Genomic DNA, 21,980 nt, shown 5'->3' on the forward strand with positions numbered 1-21,980 from the left:
GAAGGTGAGAAACCTCAGTGGGGAAGAAGCCCCCGAGCTCCCAAGTGGCCAGGCCTGGCTGTGAAGCAGAGCTGGCCATTGCAGCTGCGGAGGTGAGGACTCCACTGCGAGCTGAGCGGGAACAGCCCCTTGCCATGAGCGAGGCCCCAGAGGCACGGAATGCTCACAGGGCCAATGGCTGAGGGAGCCTCGGGGGCTGCTGCTGGAGGAGCGAGAAACGCACAAGGAGCATCTCAGGCACTGCAAGGACAGCTCGTTGCTCTGCCTGCTCCCGCCGCTGCTTCCTTTGCTCCCGCCGAGAGTCGCTCCCGGCAGCTCTGTTCTCTCGGGGCTGCCACGTGGCTTTCGGACTCTTCCGCACTCAGCAAACACGCAGCTTGCTCTCGGCATGCACCTCGCATATCTCATCCTCACCGTCTTCCTGGCCCAGCTCCTGGGTAAGTCCTGCCTTTTCCCCAAGGCACCCTTCTTCTTTTTCTTCTTCTTCTTACCCCAAGGAAATCCTCAATAGCCTTATCAAATCCTTGCAGGGAAATATCAGTGGTTAGAGGGGAAAGTCTAAGAAAAATCTGCTCCTCTTTGTGGTTTTGCAAGTCCTTGCTGAAGAAGTTCTTTGATTTGTAAGGGAAAAATGGAAGCGAGAAATCTTAGACCCCTTCTCTGTCTTTTCTCTCACATTCTGTCCATCTCCCTGTGCTGCTCTCTCTTCTGATTCAAGTGCTGGCACCTCAGGAGATCTCAGCTGTCTCTGCAGTCCCACAGTCTTCCTATTTTAATGTAAATTCCCAGATCCTGTCAAACCTGCCCCAGGCACCTCTCTGTTTTTTAATTTCATTTTATTAATAGCGCTTCCCATTCTGCTTCCAGGCTGACCCAGCTCTACCACGGCTTCCAGTGTTCTCTGGGCTGCCAGCACAACCAGGGCTCCCTCTTTCCAAGATCACCATTGTGTGTACTCAGGGATTGATGAACCCTCAGAGGTGACAGGGATGAGTCACAGGGATGGGGAAGCAGGATGAATCCTTTTGCTGTATCTCGATGGGTTCCTCAGCCTGCTTGAGCACACAAAATGTAGGCTGTTCCCATGTCTTCTGAGCAGCAGAAGTAGGAGCAGGGACACAGCCCATCTCTTGTCAGGGTCCTGCTGTGCTGAGAGCTCTGAAATCCTGCCCTCATTCACTCTCACCTGTCCGTCTGCACACCTGAAGTCTGCGCTGCAGGGCAGCGAGATTTCTCCACCAGGGTTTTGCACCATTCTGTTTTGCCTGCGTGTAGTCCTTGCCTGTGGAGCTACTGACACTGCCTCTCTTCCAGGCACCACGGGGCAGGACACGGTCACCCAGGAAGATGGAGCAGTCACTGTGAAGCAGGGACAGCCCTTCCACACCACCTGCAAATACCAGACCAATAGTTTTGATGCCTTGCTCTGGTACCAGCTGCGGAAAGGCCAAGCCCCACAGCTGGTCTCCTATCAAGCAGGGAGTGGCCCCAGGCACAGCGGCCGTATCAGCACGCACCTGAACACCACGGGCAAATACAGTGTCCTGCAGCTGGAGGAAGTGGAGCTCTCTGACAGTGCCTTGTACCTCTGTGCTCTGCAAGACACCCTGCTGCAGGGAGCTTCCTCGGCTGTGCAACAACCCAGGGCAGGGAGGGGATGTGTCAGGGCAAGGCTGAGCTTGGGGAACGGACCCTGATCTCACCCTGATGCTCACCTGAAGTTCCATCCACATGTGTGTACACTGCTCTGATGGTTTTGGGCACATTGATTTTAGCATTTCCCTTGGGGAAGTGTCTCAGCATACTTTGACTCATTTCTGCATTGTGCAGTCTCTGAGAAAAGAAAAATACCCCCTGTGCTTGCCTGGGACCTTGTCCTGCCACACTCCAGCCTTTTGGCCCCACATGTCCCCAGCAGAGGCCAGGGCTGGTTGTGTGTTCCTGCCTCGTGTGCTCTTGGAGCAGCCCCGTTTGCATGGAGCCACGGGAAGCACGGATTTGTCTATGGCTCCACCGTGCTGAGCAGGGCCCTGGCTCTGTCCGTGTGTGTCCCTCAGCGGGAGGGAATTTGCTGCCTCTGCCAGGGACAGCGAGCACTGCTCTGGCCCTGAACAGCGAGCACTGCTCTGGCCCTGAACAGCAGAGAGCAGCAGCTTCCCAGGCTCACAAACAGCCTGAGTGCAGCCGAGTGGGGCCGGCAGCTGCCCGCTGCAGGTGGGTGCGGGCTGGATCTGCTTCCCAAGCGGTGTCGCTGCTGTGTGCGATGGGACACAGCTGTCTCTTGTGCCTGGCCGTGCCCAAGGTCCTTGTGTCGCTGATTGTGCTGGTGCCGAGAGAGGCGGGGGCTGAGGGCGGCCGGGGCGGAGCTGGCGGCGTTGCAGAGGAGGCGGCACGGGCGCAGCAGAGCCGGGGCTGAGGGGCACAGCGAGGCTCGGCCGGCGGAGCGGCGGCATGCGGCGGTGTCGGGGCGCGGGGCTGGCGGCGCTGGCCGTGCTGCTGCTCGGTGCGTGGGGGTGCCGAAGGGGGGCCGTGGTCTGGGGATGGGGTGATCCCGCAGGTCCTCGCAGGCTGCCGTCCTGCCTGGCTTTTTCACAGACCTCTTCCCGAGAGTTGTTCTCCCGTTCATCCTTCCCGCTACTCCATCCTAAACCTGTATTCTGTGCTAAAACCTGTACAAGCATTCCTTCTTTATAACTCATGAAGTCAGTCCTTAGGCCTTGTTACTTTTCTTCTTGACTTTTTGTGCTTTCTCTCAAATCCTCCCGTTCTCCAGTGACTCTTCTAATCGTTCTGCCATTCACGCATTCATTACTTCACAAAAGATTCATGGACACTTCCATTACTGCATACCTTGATATCCTCTGGGAAGTGTTTTCCTCCTCATCTCTCTGTGTTCCTGACTGGTTCTGCGGGCTTTGGTCTCAGGATTGTCTGGCAGAGCTGAGTAGAATGTAGGAGTTGATTTTTCTTCCTTTTCTCTCCCTGGCAGTGGCTGCAGTCAGAGCCCAGATACAGCAAGAGCCATTCCTGGAGATTGTCGAGGGCAGCAGCATCACCATCAAGTGCTCACACCCCAATATCCGGACAGGCGATTTCATCCACTTCTACCGTCAGCTGCCAGGCCAAAGGCCTGAACTCGTGGCGGTCACTGCTAAAGCACCCAAGGAGGTGCGAGCCCCTGAAGGGCGCCTGTCGGTGTCGGCAGACCGGCGTTCGAGTGCGCTGTGGCTCGGGCGGCCCCGGCGCGGGGACGCGGCCGTGTATTACTGCGCGCTGGGGGCCACGGGCAGAGGAGCCGGGGCTGCGGCCGGGCACGAACCGCCGCGGGCGGGGCCGGCCGGGGCCAGCAGGGGGCGCTGCCGCTCCGCCCGCCGGGGCCGCCTCGCCCCGCTCGGCCCGGGATCCCGGGGCGCTGCCGCCACCGGCAATGGCACCGCCACCGACACCTGCACTGACACCAGCACCGGCACCGAGTCACCGACCAGCTTGGAGTCACCGGCCTCCCTCAGCCCCTCTTCTCAGCACTGGTTTCATGAGCCCCAGCTGCCTGATCTCCCTAGCACGAATCCCATCCAATCCCAAAGGCTTGTGAGCATCTACGTCGCTTAGCAAATCTTTAAGTTCTTCCGTCTGGATAACAGGAGTTCCGTGCTGCTTACCTTCCCTGTCTCCTAGATCAGGAGACCAGTTGTCCTGATGATCATCAATCCTACTCCTGAAGACTGAGGCAAAGAAGGTGTTAAGCACCTCAGCCGTTCCCTCCTCTTAGGTGAATATATTCCCCACGGTGTCCAGAGAAGATCGGTGATTGTCTTCGGTCCTCGTTAATGTATTTGTAAAAACGCTCTTTATTACCCCTTACAGAATTGGCCAGATCAAGTTCGAACTGAGCTTGGTCCTCTCTACTTTTCTTTCTGCATGACCTAATGACATCCTTCAACTCTTCCTGAGCTGCTTGCCCTTTTTCCAATAGTGAGACACACTCTTTTTATTCCCTGAGTTCCTGGGAATGCTCCCTTCTCAACCAGGCAGGTCTTCTCCTCCACCTCCTCATCTTTTGGCACGTAGGGTCAGGCTGCTCCTGTGCATTCAAGATTGCTTTCATTAAGTATATCCAGTCTTCTGGAGCCCCTTTCTTTTAAAGGGCTGCTTCCCAAGGGACGTTCCAAATCAGTGTCCTCAACAGGCCAAAATCCACCCTCTGGAAGTCTACGGTAGAGGTTTTGTTGATTTCCCTTCCTTTAAATACTATTGAAAACCGTAACATTTCATAGTTGCTGTGCCCAAAACAGCCTCCAGCCACCACATCTCCCACCAGCACTCCTCTGGTTGTAAACAGCAGGTCTTCTGGGGCCCCACCCTTGATAAGCTCCCTTTTACGTCGACATCTTGGAGAGCATCTGCAGGGGGGGAATGATTGCAGAGAGACCAGGCCTGAATGCAGCAGAGAGATTTAATGAGTCACAAAGACACAAAGAAACTGACTGCAAGTGCACAACAGCAGTGCTGCCAGCCCGGGGCCATCTGACAGTCCGTCCTCCTTGGCAGTGGAGAGGTGTAAGAGGCTGTCTGAAGCCCCCACATTTGCCTACTGATTGCCACGAGGAGAAACCCCTTCCCCCCACTACAGTTCCGGCTTGGAGGGAGCGGCAGTGCAGGTGCAACTGCTGTACCTTAGGTTAGCTGTTCTGAACTAGGCCTTGGCAAGGAGTTGGCAAGGACCTGGCATGGAGCCAGCAAGGAACGGCCTACTGCATATTCACCCACTCTCCACCATTTAAGCTGAATGAACTTTTGGGGTGACTCTAGTGGTCTCTCACTGAAGACCCCTCATCTGCCTCGTTACCACTGTGACTGATGGATGGAGATCGAAAACCCCCTCCCAAGGACTGAGACTGGGACCCCTACCACAGGGAGTGGGGAAACCACTAATGACATGACCTGTTCTTCTTCAGTGATTCCAATGGACTTATTCTTCATTGTGTTCATCCTGCCTTGGTGCTTTCAGTGGACTCACCTGTTCCCCCGCAGCAATCACAATAGACTCTCATTGTCCTGCATGTTCCCCCCTTTTCCCTCTGTGGACTATAACTGGACACCCGAGTTGACCAGAACTTCGAAGACTTCCCTGACACGACAGACGGATCCTCATCTTCCAGACCACTGAGGATCTCGCCTGTGTTGGTAGCTATTCCAATCCCTCTGCTCTCTCTCTCTCTATCCATTTCTCTCCTTTCTCTTACCCCACTATCGCATTTCCTCTTTTGGCCCCTAATAAAGGAGCATTTGTTGGGATTAACTGACAGTCCCCTGCTGTTTGCCTTTTTGCATTTTGGGATTTGTGAAAAGAATCATCATGACACCCCACAACAAGCGGATTGTGACAAGAGGTTCCCACACGCTGCCTGTCTACCTGCCCCAGACAGGGAGACCACACTGATGGTCCCCACCAGGCTGCACTTGGTGACACCTTACTGCCAAGGGGAGACAAAGCAAACAAAGAAAAGGGGAAGGCAAAGCCTTCCAGCTCTCCTGGGACCAACACTCAGAAATGTCCATCCTTGGCCCAGCACCATGTTCTGATTAAAACCTGAGACGTCACCACGGGGCTTTCCCAGCATCTTCTTCAGGGGAGGGACCTTCTGCCATTGTAGCACCTGGAAATGCCAGAGGGGTCACAGCCCCCAGAGCTGATGGGCACTCGGTAACAGCTGAGGATGCTGCCAACAGCAGCCGAGGTGGAGGATCCCACCACGGTGTTCTGTGGGAAGGAGCTGAGGATGGGGCCAGGCAGGGTCACCACCACAGGGGAGGGCTCAATGATGACGGTGGAGTCCTGGCACTGCCTGACACAGGGCTCATGGCAGCTCTTGGCCAGCGGGGTGGGGCCGCAGGGCCGGCATGGCCAGCACGGGCTGTAGCAGGACATGTCTCAAAGTCAAAAGTGCACCTGGGAGAGGGAGCAGACAAGAAACAGATCACAAGGGTGAATGGAAGCAACCAAGGCCACTCCTGAGTTGGGAGCTGGAGCCTTGGCAAGGAGCTCTCTTCTTTGTCCTGCAAATAGCAGCCTGGCCCAGGGAGTCTCTCTCCTAATTTCTCAAGGAAGAGCCCCTGCAGCCACATTTAACCTTTCTCAATTACACAATGTCCCCCAAATATCTTTGCCATGAGAGTGGACTGAGCACAGAAGAAAACAACCTCCGCTGAGGTATTTGTCTACTGGATCATTTTGTAAGAGCGAGAGAAAGGGAAGGGGCTACAGATTCACCTGGTTTACAGTCTCAGAAGCTTCCTGGGTGCAGATGAGCAATGATGTAGCAGCGTGCAGGAGATTTGTCCAGGGAAGAGGCATTGAAATGGAGTCCCTGCTTCCTGAGCCCTCCTTTTCCAGCTGCTCTAAACAATCACGTTTGCTACTGCCAGTTGCCAGCCCCAACAAGGATGGGTTCACCCAAGTTTCCATTTTTAGCTTAATTCTGTTTGAAAAGTTGGGAGTGCTTCAGCAAGGCTTGGAGTGCTCAGACACATACAGACATACGGACACACAGACACATGGATACATGGTCAGGTCTCCCCTATCCAGGGCACAGCTGCTCTTCCCTGTGCTGCATCAGTTTGGTTTCGTGGACACGGGGAAGGTCTGAAGCTTTATGCCCAGCTCCTGTATCCATGTGAGTGGATTTCTTTCCAGTGCCTTGAAGGACAATTCGGGAGTGCCCAACATGACAGCAAAGGGGAGATGTGAGTGAACAGATGATGGGAGCGAAAGAAACCCAGGGCCTGTCAATCCTCAGCTCCATGATACCAGCCCGATTCACTGATCCCCACCCTGACTCCGCTGCTTCGGACGTGCAGAGACCCGAGCGCCGCCCCACTCCCAGCGCGCTCGCCTCCCCTCCGTTCCCGGCCAGGAGTCGGCGAGAGCCCGAGCAGCGCCGGCGCAGGGCTGTGCCCCGGGGCGGAGCTGGCGGCGTTGCAGAGGAGGCGGCACGGGCGCAGCAGAGCCGGGGCTGAGGGGCACAGCGAGGCTCGGCCGGCGGAGCGGCGGCATGCGGCGGTGTCGGGGCGCGGGGCTGGCGGCGCTGCCCGTGCTGCTGCTCGGTGCGCGGGGGTGCCGAAGAGGGGCCGGGTCTTAGACTGGCCTGATCCCGCACGTTTTCGGAGGCTGCTGTCCTGCCTGGCTTCTTCGCAGACCTCTGCCCGAGAGCTGTTCTCCCGTTCATCCCTCCCTATTCTCCATCCCATAGTCTCTCAGAAATCTCCTGATTCTTTTCTTTATTCAACCCTGCTCAAGCATTCCATTCCTCTCCTTCTTTATTACTTACAAAGTCAGTCCTTAGCCCTTCTAACTTTTCTTCTTTCTTTTTCTGCTGTCTCCCACATCCTCCCGCACTCCAGCTCCTGCACCCTTCTTCCTGTCACTCATGCATTCATTTTTCCACAAACCATTCATGGACACTTCCATTCCTGCTTATCGTGATATCCCCTCGGTGCTGTATTTCTATTCATCTCTCTACGTTCCTGACTGTTTCTGCGGGCTTTCTTCTGTGAAGCAGGGCAATGCAGGATTTCAGTCTTGTCCTTTTTCTCTTCCCGGCAGTGGCTTCAGGCAGAGCCCAGGTACAGCAGGAGCCACTGCTGGAGACCACCGAGGGCACCGGCATCAACATCAGCTGCTCACATCCCAAAAAAGTGAGCGGCGATTACATCCATTTCTACCGTCAGCTCCCGGGCCGAGCACCCGAATTCCTCTCCTTCGCTATTAGAGGCTCCAAGGATGTGCCGGCCATTGCAGGAGAGCTGCGGATGTCGGAGGACGGGCGTTCGAGTGCGCTGTGGCTCGGGCGGCCCCGGCGCGGGGACGCGGCCGTGTATTACTGCGCGCTGGGGGCCACGGGCAGAGGAGCCGGGGCTGCGGCCGGGCACGAACCGCCGCGGGCGGGGCCGGCCGGGGCCAGCAGGGGCCGCTCCGCTCCCGCCTGACGCCGCTCGGCGGGACAGGGACCGAGCCGCGCGTGGCACCCGCGGGACCCCGGCCGGGAGCCAGCACGGGCCCAGCACACGGCCTGGCCTCCTGCGAGAAACCCCTCCGAGCACAGGGATGCTGCCCTGCAACGCGCACAAAACAATTCTGCTGGAGGGGAACATTTCAGCAGCGATCAAGGCAATCCGGGATGGTATTCCTAAATCTATTGGCAGCCAAAGAAAGCCTCAGGACATGTTGGCTCCTTGCTCGGTGAGGAAGGGGACCTGCTGACAAATGACAGGGAAAAGGCTGACACACTCAGCGCCTATTTTCCCTCACTTTAACTGCTGTCACTTCTCCTCAGTTCCATCACATCCCTGTGCCTTCCTGAGGCCTTTCTGGGAATAAAGCAGCTCCCGGAGTAGAAGAAGTAATTAAAGAACTCCTATTGCACATCCACGAGTTCACGATAGCACAAACACAATCTGGAGCTTGCACAGACCCAAAGAGTAACTCATAGCTCTGTGTGTATGAAGAGCTGTGTGCACACACATTTCCAAAGGAGACACAGGCACAGACACTTCTCCTTCTGACATGTCCCCACAGATGTGCAAACACACACACTCCCTCCTATTCCTGCTCCTGCAGCCGAGTCTTTGCACTCATATCTATGTGAACATTCCCATCCAGAGATGTGCACACATAAAGCACACCCCAACACGGATCTGTGCCCACACACTTACATATACACCCTCCCTTCTTCCCTCCTCAGCTCACCCTGATGGTCACCGGTTTTTGCCTTCCCGTGTGTCAGCATTGGGCTGCTGGTTCCCACCCTGCCCTGTTAAAACTGCCTTCGGGAAAGTATTCGTGCCTCGCTGGACATCTTACCCTCTGTTCAGCCTGTCAGTACACGAACTGTGTCACAGGCTTGCCTCACTCCTTGTCCTTCCCCACAGGGCTCCCGCCCTGCTGCAGTTGTTCTCTGGTTTCCTCAGCAGCGTCCACGGCTCATTGTGTCCTTGCCTGTGTTCCTGGTTTGTGTGCGCTTGTGTTCAGGCAGGGTCCCCAGGAATCCATGAGGGAGCACAGATTCGTGCATGAATGCACCCCGATGTGCAGGAGCCTCTGTGTGTGGGAGTGTGTGTGTGAGTGTGTGTGAGTGTGTGTGAGTGTGTGTGTGTATGTGTGAGTGTGTCCTGCTGTGTTACTCGACAAGTGAAATGCGTTGATCGCACTGGAGACGCTCTGCACTGCTCTGCCCTGAGCATCACAGAGCAGCGTTTTCCCGGCCTCACAAGGAGCCCGGGTGCAGATGAACAACGATGTAGCAGCGTGCAGGAGATTTGTCCAGGGAAGAGGCCCTGAAATGCACATCCTGCTTTCTGTGCCCTCCTTTTCCAGCTGTTCTAAACACAGACACACAGACACACAGACACACAGACACACGGACAGGTCTCTCCCATGCAGAGCACAGCTGCTCTCCCTTGTGCTGCATCAGTTTGGTTTCGAGGACACGGGGAAGGGCTGAAGCTTTATGCCCAGCTCCTGTATCCATGTGAGTGGAATTCTTTCAGTGCCCTGAAGGACAATTCGGAAGTCCCCAAGAGGACAGCAAAGGGGAGATGTGAGTGAAGAGATGATGGCAGGGAAGGAAACCCAGGGCCTGTCAATCCACAGCTCCATGATACCAGCCCGATTCACTGATCCCCACCCTGACTCCGCTGCTTCGGACGTGCAGAGACCCGAGCGCCGCCCCACTCCCAGCGCGCTCGCCTCCCCTCCGTTCCCGGCCAGGAGTCGGCGAGAGCCCGAGCAGCGCCGGCGCAGGGCTGTGCCCCGGGGCGGAGCTGGCGGCGTTGCAGAGGAGGCGGCACGGGCGCAGCAGAGCCGGGGCTGAGGGGCACAGCGAGGCTCGGCCGGCGGAGCGGCGGCATGCGGCGGTGTCGGGGCGCGGGGCTGGCGGCGCTGCCCGTGCTGCTGCTCGGTGCGTGGGGAAGGCAGCATTGGGTGTGGTCGGGGGTTCTGTGAGACTCCTCTCGCCCTAAAACTCATCTCTAACTAAATTTCTCCTCTCAGTTCTTGTTTGCATTCTGTCTCCTCCTCTGCCCTCATGGGGTTTTTTTGCTCATTGAAGTCCTCCGAGCGAGTTTGCCTTTTTTACGCCGTTTTTTCATCCATCCATCCAGGAAAATCTATTTTCTCATTCCTTTCTCCTCGTAAAACTTGCAATTGTCCGTCTAAACACCCCTCATAGATTCGTGGCCTCAGCAAAATACTCCCGGATAAATTATCTCTCCATACTCTATTCTCGAAACATATCTCAGTTAAGGTTGATCTTTCCTCCTTTCCCATCTCCCACTCCATTTTCTGTAAAAGAAAGTTGATTGTTCTTTTCTCCGTGGCAGTGGCTGTGGCCAGAGCCCAGGTACAGCAGGAGGCGTCACTGGAGACCACCGAGGGCACCGGCATCAACATCACCTGCTCACATCCCAAAATCCAGACCAACGACTACATCTACTGGTACCGTCAGCTGCCGGGCCGGGGTCCCGAACTCCTCGTGAGCACTTACAAAGAATCCAAAAAGCTGCCGGACAGTGCGGGCCAGCTGCGGGTGTCGGCAGACCGGCGCTGGAGCGCGCTGTGGCTCGGGCGGCCCCGGCGCGGGGACGCGGCCGTGTATTACTGCGCGCTGGGGGCCACGGGCAGAGGAGCCGGGGCTGCGGCCGGGCACGAACCGCCGCGGGCGGGGCCGGCCGGGGCCAGCAGGGGGCGCTGCCGCTCGGCCCGCCGGGCCCCGCGCGGCCCCGCAGCTCCTTCCTCTGCCCCGAGCCCGCACGCACCGACCCCGCACAGCCCCGCACGGCCCCGCACACGCCTCACAACCCGCCTGCAGCCTGCGCTCGCACACTCGCCACACACAGCCCGGCCTCCCCTCGCTCCCGAGCCCGCCGCCGCCTCACACCAAACTGCTGCCGCCTGCGCCTCTGCCAGCGCCTCTCGCCCTCCGGCCACGCCTGCTGCTGCTCTCAGCCTGCTTTGCAAAGCAAAGAGATGCTCCTGGAGAGCACCTGGCCTGGGAACTGACCAAGCAGCTGCACCCACAGGCGCACAGGGGCTAATTCATGGACTGCTGTCACCTCAGTAGGTCATGGCATGAGAGGCGTTTGCAGTGAGCCTTTCTGAGGTGACAAAGGAATCTCCATCTCCGTCGCTGCAGAAATGTCTCTGTTCCATACTGCCAGGTGGATAAGAAGCAGCATTCTCACCTGGATGTGTAAATCAGGTGTGCTTTCAATCCCACCTGAGCCTGGAATTCACTTCTCTACAGGTTTCATTCCCATCCTCACTTTTCCCCAAAGACTCATGGATGAGCATTCAGCACCTTCCTGAATCAGTAGAACATCCTTTAAGGAAAACAATAAATCGGTAGGAGTAGAGGAGCATTTCAAATCATCGAAGTGTTCGTTTTCACCCCCCACCCCCTTAAACTAATTGGTGCCTTTCCCTTCACGTTAGGAACCTGTCAAGCATCCAGAAGTACAAATGCCAGGATCTAGCAATGCTGCAAGTGTTAGAGGGAGACATTTGAAAGACTCAGCTCCACATGAGGTTTCTCTCCAGACACTTGTTCGAGAGACCCCATTTCCTTTGAGGACAGGAGCCTTTCAGCATCTAGAGGAGCTCCTTGGGCTGAGCACGTTCAGCAGAGGCCACAGTCAGGGCATGGGAAAGGTGAGAGTGTCTGGTTCTCTAAGGCTCACATCACGTCCATTTTCCTTTCCAAGGGAAGAACAAGGAACAGGGAAAGTGAGGAACACAATGACACAATGCACACAATGACACCCATCTGGCAGTAGGTGATAAAGGAGAGAAGGAGGGAGCTCAGAGCTCTCCAGCTTCTAATTGATGGGCCATTAGGAAACTGCTGTGAAGTGGTTCAGGCTGAGCGTTGCCAGTGGCAAGAAGGGACAAGAGGAACAGGAGGATAAAGGAGGTTTGAGGAGGCCTTATGGGATCAGGGAGCACAAACCAGGGAATGCTTGTGAATCTGTGTAGTCTCCAGCCTCGGAGCTGTCCAAAAGTCGTCAGGATTTGGGGATTAGCAGTGCCCTGACAGAGCTGAGGACACCTCGGGAAGGTGAGAAACCTCAGTGGGGAAGAAGCCCCCGAGCTCCCAAGTGGCCAGGCCTGGCTGTGAAGCAGAGCTGGCCATTGCAGCTGCGGAGGTGAGGACTCCACTGCGAGCTGAGCGGGAACAGCCCCTTGCCATGAGCGAGGCCCCAGAGGCACGGAATGCTCACAGGGCCAATGGCTGAGGGAGCCTCGGGGGCTGCTGCTGGAGGAGCGAGAAACGCACAAGGAGCATCTCAGGCACTGCAAGGACAGCTCGTTGCTCTGCCTGCTCCCGCCGCTGCTTCCTTTGCTCCCGCCGAGAGTCGCTCCCGGCAGCTCTGTTCTCTCGGGGCTGCCACGTGGCTTTCGGACTCTTCCGCACTCAGCAAACACGCAGCTTGCTCTCGGCATGCACCTCGCATATCTCATCCTCACCGTCTTCCTGGCCCAGCTCCTGGGTAAGTCCTGCCTTTTCCCCAAGGCACCCTTCTTCTTTTTCTTCTTCTTCTTACCCCCAGGAAATCCTCAATAGCCTTATCAAATCCTTGCAGGGAAATATCAGTGGTTAGAGGGGAAAGTCTAAGAAAAATCTGCTCCTCTTTGTGGTTTTGCAAGTCCTTGCTGAAGAAGTTCTTTGATTTGTAAGGGAAAAATGGAAGAGAGAAATCTTAGACCCCTTCTCTGTCTTTTCTCTCACATTCTGTCCATCTCCCTGTGCTGCTCTCTCTTCTGATTCAAGTGCTGGCACCTCAGGAGATCTCAGCTGTCTCTGCAGTCCCACAGTCTTCCTATTTTAATGTAAATTCCCAGATCCTGTCAAACCTGCCCCAGGCACCTCTCTGTTTTTTAATTTCATTTTATTAATAGCGCTTCCCATTCTGCTTCCAGGCTGACCCAGCTCTACCACGGCTTCCAGTGTTCTCTGGGCTGCCAGCACAACCAGGGCTCCCTCTTTCCAAGATCACCATTGTGTGTACTCAGGGATTGATGAACCCTCAGAGGTGACAGGGATGAGTCACAGGGATGGGGAAGCAGGATGAATCCTTTTGCTGTATCTCGATGGGTTCCTCAGCCTGCTTGAGCACACAAAATGTAGGCTGTTCCCATGTCTTCTGAGCAGCAGAAGTAGGAGCAGGGACACAGCCCATCTCTTGTCAGGGTCCTGCTGTGCTGAGAGCTCTGAAATCCTGCCCTCATTCACTCTCACCTGTCCGTCTGCACACCTGAAGTCTGCGCTGCAGGGCAGCGAGATTTCTCCACCAGGGTTTTGCACCATTCTGTTTTGCCTGCGTGTAGTCCTTGCCTGTGGAGCTGCTGACACTGCCTCTCTTCCAGGCACCACGGGGCAGGACACGGTCACCCAGGAAGATGGAGCAGTCACTGTGAAGCAGGGACAGCCCTTCCACACCACCTGCAAATACCAGACCAATAGTTTTGATGCCTTGCTCTGGTACCAGCTGCGGAAAGGCCAAGCCCCACAGCTGGTCTCCTATCAAGCAGGGAGTGGCCCCAGGCACAGCGGCCGTATCAGCACGCACCTGAACACCACGGGCAAATACAGTGTCCTGCAGCTGGAGGAAGTGGAGCTCTCTGACAGTGCCTTGTACCTCTGTGCTCTGCAAGACACCCTGCTGCAGGGAGCTTCCTCGGCTGTGCAACAACCCAGGGCAGGGAGGGGATGTGTCAGGGCAAGGCTGAGCTTGGGGAACGGACCCTGATCTCACCCTGATGCTCACCTGAAGTTCCATCCACATGTGTGTACACTGCTCTGATGCTTTTGGGCACATTGATTTTAGCATTTCCCTTGGGGAAGTGTCTCAGCATACTTTGACTCATTTCTGCATTGTGCAGTGTCTGAGAAAAGAAAAATACCCCCTGTGCTTGCCTGGGACCTTGTCCTGCCACACTCCAGCCTTTTGGCCCCACATGTCCCCAGCAGAGGCCAGGGCTGGTTGTGTGTTCCTGCCTCGTGTGCTCTTGGAGCAGCCCCGTTTGCATGGAGCCACGGGAAGCACGGATTTGTCTATGGCTCCACCGTGCTGAGCAGGGCCCTGGCTCTGTCCGTGTGTGTCCCTCAGCGGGAGGGAATTTGCTGCCTCTGCCAGGGACAGCGAGCACTGCTCTGGCCCTGAACAGCAGAGAGCAGCAGCTTCCCAGGCTCACAAACAGCCTGAGTGCAGCCGAGTGGGGCCGGCAGCTGCCCGCTGCAGGTGGGTGCGGGCTGGATCTGCTTCCCAAGCGGTGTCGCTGCTGTGTGCGATGGGACACAGCTGTCTCTTGTGCCTGGCCGTGCCCAAGGTCCTTGTGTCGCTGATTGTGCTGGTGCCGAGAGAGGCGGGGGCTGAGGGCGGCCGGGGCGGAGCTGGCGGCGTTGCAGAGGAGGCGGCACGGGCGCAGCAGAGCCGGGGCTGAGGGGCACAGCGAGGCTCGGCCGGCGGAGCGGCGGCATGCGGCGGTGTCGGGGCGCGGGGCTGGCGGCGCTGGCCGCGGTGCTGCTGCTCGGTGCGTTGCGTTGGCGGCCGGGGGCGTCTGGGTCGGGGGCTACGTGAGACCGCCTAGCCCAAGATTCATCTCTTATCCTCCTGCTCCTTTTCGGTTCTTATTTACCCTCTGTTCCCTCCTCTGCCGTCATACTTTCTTCCCTCCGTGAATTTATTGCTTCCCATTTTGCCTTTTTTACTTCATGTCTGTATCCCTCTCTCCCTCCCAGCTGGTGTATTTTTGTAATTTCGTTCTGATTTTTCCTCAAAACACCCGTCATAGATTCTTGTCCTCAGACAAACACTCTCAGTGAAATTAGCTCTTCATGCTTTATTACCAGAACATATCCCAGTTTGCTCTGATCCGTCGCCCTCTCCCATCTCCCCCTGCGTGGCATTTTCTGTAAAAGAAAACTGATTCTACTTTTCCCCGTGACAGGGGCTGTGGCCAGAGCCCAGGTACAGCAGGAGGCGTCACTGGAGACCACCGAGGGCATCGGCATCAACATCACCTGCTCACATCCCAAAATCCAGACCAGCGACTGGATCCAGTGGTATCGTCTGCTCCCTGGCCGAGGACCTGAACTCCTCGCACTCACTATGAAAGAGTCCAAAGAGCTGCCGGACAGTTCGGGCCAGCTGCGGGTGTCGGCAGACCGGCGCTGGAGCGCGCTGTGGCTCGGGCGGCCCCGGCGCGGGGACGCGGCCGTGTATTACTGCGCGCTGGGGGCCACGGGCAGAGGAGCCGGGGCTGCGGCCGGGCACGAACCGCCGCGGGCGGGGCCGGCCGGGGCCAGCAGGGGGCGCTGCCGCTCGGCCCGCCGGGCCCCGCGCGGCCCCGCAGCTCCTTCCTCTGCCCCGAGCCCGCACGCACCGACCCCGCACAGCCCCGCACGGCCCCGCACACGCCTCACAACCCGCCTGCAGCCTGCGCTCGCACACTCGCCACACACAGCCCGGCCTCCCCTCGCTCCCGAGCCCGCCGCCGCCTCACACCAAACTGCTGCTGCCTGCGCCTCTGCCAGCGCCTCTCGCCCTCCGGCCACGCCTGCTGCTGCTCTCAGCCTGCTTTGCAAAGCAAAGAGATGCTCCTGGAGCTGCTCCAGCTCACCTGGGCTAGGAACTGACCAAGCAGCAGCACTGAGAGGCACACAGGAGCTGGGTCATGCAGTGCTGTCGTCTCACCAGGTCATGACGTGATCGGTGTTTGCAGTGAGGCTTTCTGAGGTGACAAAGGAATCTCCATCTCTGTCGCTGCAGAAATGTCTCTGTTCCATACTGCCAGGTGGATAAGAAGCAGCAATCTCACCTGGATGTGTAAATCAGGTGTGCTTTCAATCCCACCTGAGCCTGGAATTCACTTCTCTACAGGTTTCATTCGCATCCTCACTTTTCCCCAAACCCTCATGGATGAGCATTCAGCACCTTCCTGAACCAGTAGAATATCCGGGAAGGAAAACAATAAATCGGTAGGAGTAGAGGAGCATTTCAAATCATCGAAGTGCTCGTTTGCACCCCCCACCCCCTTAAACTAATTGGTGCCTTTCCCTTCACGTTAGGAACCTGCCAAGCATCCAGAAGTACAAATGCCAGGATCTAGCAATGCTGCAAGTGTTAGAGGGAGACACTTGAAAGACTGAGCTCCACATGAGGTTACTCTCCAGACACTTGTTCGAGAGACCCCATTTCCTTTGGGGACAGGAGCCTTTCAGCATCTTCAGGAGCTCCTTGGGCTGAGCACGTGCAGCAGAGGCCACAGTCAGGGCATGTGAAAGGTGAGAGTGTCTGGTTCTCTAAGGCTCACATCACGTCCATTTTCCTTTCCAAGGGAAGAACAAGGAACAGGGAAAGTGAGGACAAAGCACACAATGACACCCATCTGGCAGTAGGTGATAAAGGAGAGAAGGAGGGAGCTCAGAGCTCTCCAGCTTCTAATTGATGGGCCATTAGGAAACTGCTGTGAAGTGGCTCAGGCTGAGCGTTGCCAGTGGCAAGAAGGGACAAGAGGAACAGGAGGATAAAGGAGGTTTGAGGAGGTCTTATGGGATCAGGGAGCACAAACCAGGGAATGCCTGTGAATCTGTGCAGTCTCCAGCCTCGGAGATGTCCAAAAGTCGTCAGGATTTGGGGATTAGCAGTGCCCTGACAGAGCTGAGGACACCTCGGGAAGGTGAGAAACCTCAGTGGGGAAGAAGCCCCCGAGCTCCCAAGTGGCCTGGCCTGGCTGTGCAGCAGTGCTGGCCATTGCAGCTGCGGAGGTGAGGACTCCACTGCGAGCTGAGCGGGAACAGCCCCTTGCCATGAGCGAGGCCCCAGAGGCACGGAATGCTCACAGGGCCAATGGCTGAGGGAGCCTCGGGGGCTGCTGCTGGAGGAGCGAGAAACGCACAAGGAGCATCTCAGGCACTGCAAGGACAGCTCATTGCTCTGCCTGCTCCCGCCGCTGCTTCCTTTGCTCCCGCCGAGAGTCTCTCCCGGCAGCTCTGTTCTCTCGGGGCTGCCACGTGGCTTTCGGACTCTTCCGCACTCAGCAAACACGCAGCTTGCTCTCGGCATGCACCTCGCATATCTCATCCTCACCGTCTTCCTGGCCCAGCTCCTGGGTAAGTCCTACCTTTTCCCCAAGGCTCTCCTCTTCTTCTTCTTCTCTCTTCCCACAGGAAACCCTCAACACCCTAAGCAAGACCTTATAGGGAAATACTAGGGAATAGATGGAAATGGATGAGAAAAATCCGTTCCTCTTTGTGGTTTTGTAAGTATTTGCTCAAGAAGCTCTTCGGTTTGTAAAGGAAAAGGGAAGGAAGAGAAACCTCAGTCTTCTTCTCTGTCTTTTCTCTCGCCATCAATGCATCTGCATCTGCCTCTCTCTTCTGATCCAAGTGCTGGCACCTCAGGAGATCTCAGCTTCTCTACAGTCCCACATTCTTCCCATTGATATGTACATTCCAGCATCCCGTTAAACCTGCCACGGCTATCTCAAAGTTCTCAGGTCACTGACATTATCAGGGTGTCTCCTTCTGCTTCCAGGCTGACCCAGCTCTGCCACTGCTTCCAGTGTTCTCTGGGCTGTCAGCACAACCAGGGCTCCCTCTTTCCACTCCCAGCGTTGTGTGTACTCAGGGATCAAGGAGCCTTCAGAGTTGACAGGGATGGGGAAGCAGGATGAACCTTTCTGCTGTACCTCGGCGGGTGCCACAGGCAGCTGGAGGGGAGCTGTTTCCAGCACACAAAGCTCTGGCATTACAGGCTCTTCACGGGTCTTCTCCGAAGTAGGAGAGGAGCACAGCCACAGCCCAGCTCTCCTTTGGGTGATGCAGAGCAAACAGCTCTATAGTCATGCCCAAAATCTCTCAATTCTGCTACAAGGCAGGGAGCTTTCTTCGCCAAGGTTTTCCATGCACTTCGATTTGCTTACCATAGTCCTTGCCTGTGGAGCTGCTCACCATCACTTTCTTCCAGGCACCACGGGGCAGGACACGGTCACCCAGGAAGATGGAGCAGTCACGGTGAAGCAGGGACAGCCCTTCCACACCACCTGCAAATACCAGAGCAGTAATTTTAATGGCTTACTCTGGTACCAGCTGCAGACAGGCCAAGCCCCACAGCTGGTCTCATATCAATCAGGGAGTGGCCCCAGGCACAGCGGCCGTATCAGCACGCACCTGAACACCACGGGCAAATACAGTGTCCTGCAGCTGGAGGAAGTGGAGCTCTCTGACAGTGCCTTGTACCTCTGTGCTCTGCAAGACACCCTGCTGCAGGGAGCTTCCTCGGCTGTGCAACAACCCAGGGCAGGGAGGGGATGTGTCAGGGCAAGGCTGAGCTTGGGGAACAGACCCTGATCTCACCCTGATGCTCACCTGAAGTTCCATCCACATGTGTGTACACTGCTCTGATGCTTTTGGACTGCGTTCATTCTTGCAGTTCCCTTGGGGAAGTGTCTCAGAATACTTTGACTCATTTCTGCATTGTGCAGTGTCTGAGAAAAGAAAAATACCCCCTGTGCTTGCCTGGGACCTTGTCCTGCCACACTCCAGCCGTGCTGCTTTTGGCCCCACATGTCCCCAGCAGAGGCCAGGGCTGGTTGTGTGTTCCTGCCTCGTGTGCTCTTGGAGCAGCCCCGTTTGCATGGAGCCACGGGAAGCACGGATTTGTCTATGGCTCCACCGTGCTGAGCAGGGCCCTGGCTCTGTCCGTGTGTGTCCCTCAGCGGGAGGGAATTTGCTGCCTCTGCCAGGGACAGCGAGCACTGCTCTGGCCCTGAACAGCAGAGAGCAGCAGCTTCCCAGGCTCACAAACAGCCTGAGTGCAGCCGAGTGGGGCCGGCAGCTGCCCGCTGCAGGTGGGTGCGGGCTGGATCTGCTTCCCAAGCGGTGTCGCTGCTGTGTGCGATGGGACACAGCTGTCTCTTGTGCCTGGCCGTGCCCAAGGTCCTTGTGTCGCTGATTGTGCTGGTGCCGAGAGAGGCGGGGGCTGAGGGCGGCCGGGGCGGAGCTGGCGGCGTTGCAGAGGAGGCGGCACGGGCGCAGCAGAGCCGGGGCTGAGGGGCACAGCGAGGCTCGGCCGGCGGAGCGGCGGCATGCGGCGGTGTCGGGGCGCGGGGCTGGCGGCGCTGGCCGTGCTGCTGCTCGGTGCGTGGGGGTGCCGAAGGGGGGCCGTGGTCTGGGGATGGGGTGATCCCGCAGGTCCTCGCAGGCTGCCGTCCTGCCTGGCTTTTTCACAGACCTCTTCCCGAGAGTTGTTCTCCCGTTCATCCTTCCCGCTACTCCATCCTAAACCTGTATTCTATGCTAAAACCTGTACAAGCATTCCTTCTTTATAACTCATGAAGTCAGTCCTTAGGCCTTGTTACTTTTCTTCTTGACTTTTTGTGCTTTCTCTCAAATCCTCCCGTTCTCCAGTGACTCTCCTAATCGTTCTGACATTCACTCATTCATTACTTCACAAAAGATTCATGGACACTTCCATTACTGCATACCTTGATATCCTCTGGGAAGTGTTTTCCTCCTCATCTCTCTGTGTTCCTGACTGGTTCTGCGGGCTTTGGTCTCAGGATTGTCTGGCAGAGCTGAGTAGAATGTAGGAGTTGATTTTTCTTCCTTTTCTCTCCCTGGCAGTGGCTGCAGTCAGAGCCCAGATACAGCAAGAGCCATTCCTGGAGATTGTCGAGGGCAGCAGCATCACCATCAAGTGCTCACACCCCAATATCCGGACAGGCGATTTCATCCACTTCTACCGTCAGCTGCCAGGCCAAAGGCCTGAACTCGTGGCGGTCACTGCTAAAGCACCCAAGGAGGTGCGAGCCCCTGAAGGGCGCCTGTCGGTGTCGGCAGACCGGCGTTCGAGTGCGCTGTGGCTCGGGCGGCCCCGGCGCGGGGACGCGGCCGTGTATTACTGCGCGCTGGGAGCCACGGGCAGAGGAGCCGGGGCTGCGGCCGGGCACGAACCGCCGCGGGCGGGGCCGGCCGGGGCCAGCAGGGGGCGCTGCCGCTCCGCCCGCCGGGGCCGCCTCGCCCCGCTCGGCCCGGGATCCCGGGGCGCTGCCGCCACCGGCAATGGCACCGCCACCGACACCTGCACTGACACCAGCACCGGCACCGAGTCACCGACCAGCTTGGAGTCACCGGCCTCCCTCAGCCCCTCTTCTCAGCACTGGTTTCATGAGCCCCAGCTGCCTGATCTCCCTAGCACGAATCCCATCCAATCCCAAAGGCTTGTGAGCATCTACGTCGCTTAGCAAATCTTTAAGTTCTTCCGTCTGGATAACAGGAGTTCCGTGCTGCTTACCTTCCCTGTCTCCTAGATCAGGAGACCAGTTGTCCTGATGATCATCAATCCTACTCCTGAAGACTGAGGCAAAGAAGGTGTTAAGCACCTCAGCCGTTCCCTCCTCTTAGGTGAATATATTCCCCACGGTGTCCAGAGAAGATCGGTGATTGTCTTCGGTCCTCGTTAATGTATTTGTAAAAACGCTCTTTATTACCCCTTACAGAATTGGCCAGATCAAGTTCGAACTGAGCTTGGTCCTCTCTACTTTTCTTTCTGCATGACCTAATGACATCCTTCAACTCTTCCTGAGCTGCTTGCCCTTTTTCCAATAGTGAGACACACTCTTTTTATTCCCTGAGTTCCTGGGAATGCTCCCTTCTCAACCAGGCAGGTCTTCTCCTCCACCTCCTCATCTTTTGGCACGTAGGGTCAGGCTGCTCCTGTGCATTCAAGATTGCTTTCATTAAGTATATCCAGTCTTCTGGAGCCCCTTTCTTTTAAAGGGCTGCTTCCCAAGGGACGTTCCAAATCAGTGTCCTCAACAGGCCAAAATCCACCCTCTGGAAGTCTACGGTAGAGGTTTTGTTGATTTCCCTTCCTTTAAATACTATTGAAAACCGTAACATTTCATAGTTGCTGTGCCCAAAACAGCCTCCAGCCACCACATCTCCCACCAGCACTCCTCTGGTTGTAAACAGCAGGTCTTCTGGGGCCCCACCCTTGATAAGCTCCCTTTTACGTCGACATCTTGGAGAGCATCTGCAGGGGGGGAATGATTGCAGAGAGACCAGGCCTGAATGCAGCAGAGAGATTTAATGAGTCACAAAGACACAAAGAAACTGACTGCAAGTGCACAACAGCAGTGCTGCCAGCCCGGGGCCATCTGACAGTCCGTCCTCCTTGGCAGTGGAGAGGTGTAAGAGGCTGTCTGAAGCCCCCACATTTGCCTACTGATTGCCACGAGGAGAAACCCCTTCCCCCCACTACAGTTCCGGCTTGGAGGGAGCGGCAGTGCAGGTGCAACTGCTGTACCTTAGGTTAGCTGTTCTGAACTAGGCCTTGGCAAGGAGTTGGCAAGGACCTGGCATGGAGCCAGCAAGGAACGGCCTACTGCATATTCACCCACTCTCCACCATTTAAGCTGAATGAACTTTTGGGGTGACTCTAGTGGTCTCTCACTGAAGACCCCTCATCTGCCTCGTTACCACTGTGACTGATGGATGGAGATCGAAAACCCCCTCCCAAGGACTGAGACTGGGACCCCTACCACAGGGAGTGGGGAAACCACTAATGACATGACCTGTTCTTCTTCAGTGATTCCAATGGACTTATTCTTCATTGTGTTCATCCTGCCTTGGTGCTTTCAGTGGACTCACCTGTTCCCCCGCAGCAATCACAATAGACTCTCATTGTCCTGCATGTTCCCCCCTTTTCCCTCTGTGGACTATAACTGGACACCCGAGTTGACCAGAACTTCGAAGACTTCCCTGACACGACAGACGGATCCTCATCTTCCAGACCACTGAGGATCTCGCCTGTGTTGGTAGCTATTCCAATCCCTCTGCTCTCTCTCTCTCTATCCATTTCTCTCCTTTCTCTTACCCCACTATCGCATTTCCTCTTTTGGCCCCTAATAAAGGAGCATT

General features: G+C 56.6%; 2 protein-coding genes and 2 gene segments (V, D, J or C); 3 read left to right on the top strand and 1 right to left on the bottom strand.

Annotated features, from left to right (window-relative positions):
- The window catches only part of LOC128800286 (M1-specific T cell receptor alpha chain-like), a 226,754-nt gene that overhangs the window by 137,530 nt on the left and 67,244 nt on the right, over window positions 1-21,980 (bottom strand). The window lies entirely within an intron of this gene.
- On the top strand, window positions 344-1,732 carry LOC128800306 (T cell receptor alpha variable 1-2-like). The segment is given in 2 exon segments: window positions 344-437; window positions 1,315-1,732. Coding segments are annotated over 2 exon segments (432 nt in total).
- LOC128800292 (angiomotin-like) lies at window positions 2,246-5,293 on the top strand. Its single transcript, XM_053965409.1, is given in 3 exon segments — window positions 2,246-2,503; window positions 2,990-3,282; window positions 3,284-5,293. Coding segments are annotated over 3 exon segments (654 nt in total). The 5' UTR covers window positions 2,246-2,451; the 3' UTR covers window positions 3,593-5,293.
- Window positions 12,450-13,843, top strand: LOC128800307 (T cell receptor alpha variable 1-2-like). The segment is given in 2 exon segments: window positions 12,450-12,543; window positions 13,421-13,843. Coding segments are annotated over 2 exon segments (432 nt in total).

Source organism: Vidua chalybeata, chromosome 26 (genome assembly GCF_026979565.1).
Source record: "Vidua chalybeata isolate OUT-0048 chromosome 26, bVidCha1 merged haplotype, whole genome shotgun sequence".
Taxonomy (NCBI): Eukaryota; Metazoa; Chordata; class Aves; order Passeriformes; family Viduidae; genus Vidua; species Vidua chalybeata.